We start from the raw sequence: 3283 nt of genomic DNA on the forward strand, positions 1-3283 counted from the left end.
CCCTCCCGATCCAACTCTCCTCTGTTTCTCTCTCCTCTCTCCTCTCTCTCTCTCTCTCTCTCTCTCTCTCTCCTTCTCTCCTCTCTCCTCTCTCTCACTCTCTACTCTCTCCTCCTCCTCCTCTCTCTTCTCTCTCTCTCTCTCTCTCCTCCTCTCTCTCTCTCTCTCTCTCTCTCTCTCTCTCTCTCTCTCCTCTCCTCTCTCTCTCTCTCTCTCTAGGCTGCGCGCATGCACCCAAAAGCACGTGCCAGTCGGTGAAGATTTCAGGCTATCCCACCACCAAATTGGACCTTAGCGTACCACAGCAAAAACGTGGTTCAACCGCAGGTATCGGAAAGCAATGCCTCTCCCCTAGCCATTTGCAATGGTGTTCAAGTGGTGCCTTTCTATTTTTAGTGCTATTTGCATGTGCAAGCTACGGGCCTTTTATGTAACCTATCTTGCCATAGTGCTTGTACATAAATGGGCCTCCTCGCCTAGTTGGAATGTCCTACAACATGGCATGGGCAGGTTTATCTTGACTGCAATGGAGACCTACTGTGCCAAAGGTTGTGCCTCTCCACTCCCTTTCTCGGCACCGCGCGCATCTGAAGACTGTAGTAGGAGAGCTCAACGGTGCTGCATATTGTCCTTCACCTGCTGAAACTGCTTTTGATACAGAGGTCTTCTATTGTAGTTCTCAAATTTGTTAACGTACACAAATAACATCAGTCAATTTCTCTCTTCTGTAACATATATACACTACAAAGTTGTGGTCTTAGGTTATGCTCAGCAAAGTCCTATAGGAATGCAGAAAAAACGATACAAAAACCCTAACAGCATGCTGATCACAATAGGCTTGTAGGGATTGTGGCTGCGCACATAACCTGAATAATCGTTGCTGCCCGAATCTACTGCATCAATTTCCCAATGAGCTTCTCACTCTATGAAAGCTACCCGTGCCTGATCTGATGCTACAGCAACTACGCAAAGATCCTTGAGAGAGAGAGAGAGAGTTCTCTGCACGTGCTTCTTGAGAGAGAGATAGAGACAAGCTAGCCAAGAAAACCTGGATCCTTCCTACGACTTCGACATTCAAGCCAGAGCATCAAAAAGCTCCCCTTCGTTTCCCCGTCGTCTTCACCATCGGCCCAAAGCCGCCTCATCAAATACGCCTGCCTCTCATCTCCCCCCATGAACAAAACTACAACCATGTCAATGACCTTTTCAAGTGCATCATCGAAGGCAAAACCCGCGTCCTCACCGCCCGCCATGACCATGGAGGACATTTTCAAAGGCACCAGACAGTTCAAGCTCGCCGTCTTCGAGAAAGTGCAGCTTGAGCTCAGCGAATTTGGCCTCCTCATATACAACACCAATGTCAAGCAGCTGGTCGATGTCCCCGGCCACGAGTACTTGTCCTTCCTTGGCCAAAAGACGTGGCCATTAGTGCCAAGATCGCCATCACTAACGCCAAGTAGAAGGGTGATGTCGGCACCAAGGAGCGGCAGGGTCTCACGCAGCATTAGAGGCTGCAAAAGCTGACACCGAGACCAAGGTATGTCACTCCAACAGGTCCAAATTGCAAAACAGAAGGACCTTCTTGTTCAAGCAGAGACCAAGATCTTTGAGAACATTAGGAAGGCTGAGATGACTCAAGCATATGCAGAGCTAGCCAAGAAATTTGCGTTGTGGTCACAAGAAGTAGAGCTTGCCAAAATACAAATAAAAAATGTGGCCACCATACAAGAAGCCAAGCTGAGTATACGTGCATCTGTAGTTGTGCTGACCACTTTGATTCTTGTTGGTAATTAGGCTTGATTTTCCCATGTGTCTTGTTTGGGACGAATATCAAAATACTGAAGTACCTTGGACAACACCCTGCACATGCCATGTCATATTTGTGGAGGGTCGATTGGCACTTGCTGGTACCATTGTAGCCTTTTGTGCAGTCAATCCTCATGCGGACTTTTCTATTGGGAAAGGACAAGTTTTTACGTGGTGGATGTGTGGCATATACAGAGGACTATTCCGGCAAGCCTTGCAAAAGAAATTCTATTTGCAGAATGATCTTTGCTTAGTCCATTGTTGTATGCATTATGCAAAGAGCATCAAGATATGCAGGGTAGGCTTTTTGATGATATTGTTATGCCTATTATAATCATAAATCCACCTCCTTCGCAGGAAATGCATATTCCTGAAGGCCCAAAGACACTTTCAACTAATTGTAATGATCAGAGTGTAACTGTTGTACAAGTACAAGATCCATGATCTATTCTTTGTCTTCACCAACTATTTTGTAAGAAAAGCTATCAAGCAGTAGTAGGTGGAATTGCAAATTTAAAACCTCTATTGCCTTGGGAGGCTTGGTTATGTGTTCCATTGTTTCTTGAGAGGCTCCAAACACACGAACCTATACTAATGTGAAAAAGTGTTGGATTCTTTAGGGGGGGGAGAGAGAGAGAGAGAGAGAAGGATCAAGCTATGGAGGCTTTACCCGCCTTGTGATGGTTGTGGTGATGATAATGCTGGTCACTGATGGGTCTTAGACGGTGCTGGCTACCAAGGCTGCTTGCCCCGGAACTCAGGCACTCTACCCCCATGTAGCGAGTATGTTCTAGGCTCCAACGCCCCACCCCTACTGCTAATAATGGATGTTGCAACCTCCTCAATTATCTAGCTCTTTGTGCCTTTGCATTTCTATCCCTTACAACTTCAAAATGTCATCAACCAACAGGGTATTCCAACATCAAATCCATTTACAAGATTTCAGGTTCCTTCTGCATTCAAGTTAAGGTATAATATTTATCAAGGCCCACATGTTCTCCCCTTAATACCAATATACCCATCTTGGCCAAGATAATATGTTGTTTATCTATTTCACTCAAAAATAGAATGATATGCTATGAAGCTTCCAACTTGTATGGCATGCATCATGATCACAAAAACCTTTTCATTATGATGAGAATGCCATTTTGTGAATGGTATACATACCCTCTTTACCACACACAGAGAGAGAGAGAGAGAGAGAGAGAGAGATCATTAAGAAAAAGATGATGGAGGAGGTTGTGTCAATGTCTCGAATGGAAAGATCAAGGAGAGATGTTTGCAGTTTATGACACAATCATGACATAATTGAGACCAAGATGACATGATGTAATACAATGCACATAGTTTTTGCAGAGAGAGAGAGAGAAAGAGAGAGAAAGAGAGAGAAGGGAGAAGTTTGAGCAATGCAAAAAACACACCTCCAATCAAAGTGTAGTATTACCAAAAAATATGCCATAAGGTTTCCTCTACGACA

General features: G+C 44.8%; 1 protein-coding gene and 1 pseudogene across 1 annotated transcript; one reads left to right on the forward strand and one right to left on the reverse strand.

Moving 5' to 3' along the window:
* Window positions 1-1034: 1034 nt before the first annotated feature.
* LOC147416676 (uncharacterized) lies at window positions 1035-1505 on the reverse strand. Its single transcript, XM_086508172.1, has one exon. It carries the CDS (start codon window positions 1503-1505, stop codon window positions 1035-1037), a length of 471 nt encoding a protein of 156 aa, XP_086364298.1.
* Window positions 1506-1539: 34 nt separating this feature from the next.
* Window positions 1540-2250, forward strand: LOC147416677 (cell number regulator 6 pseudogene; annotated as a pseudogene).
* Window positions 2251-3283: the final 1033 nt, after the last annotated feature.

Source organism: Adiantum capillus-veneris, unplaced genomic scaffold, assembly GCF_014529385.1.
Source record: "Adiantum capillus-veneris isolate H3 unplaced genomic scaffold, ASM1452938v2 Hic_scaffold_622, whole genome shotgun sequence".
NCBI lineage: Eukaryota > Viridiplantae > Streptophyta > Polypodiopsida > Polypodiales > Pteridaceae > Adiantum > Adiantum capillus-veneris.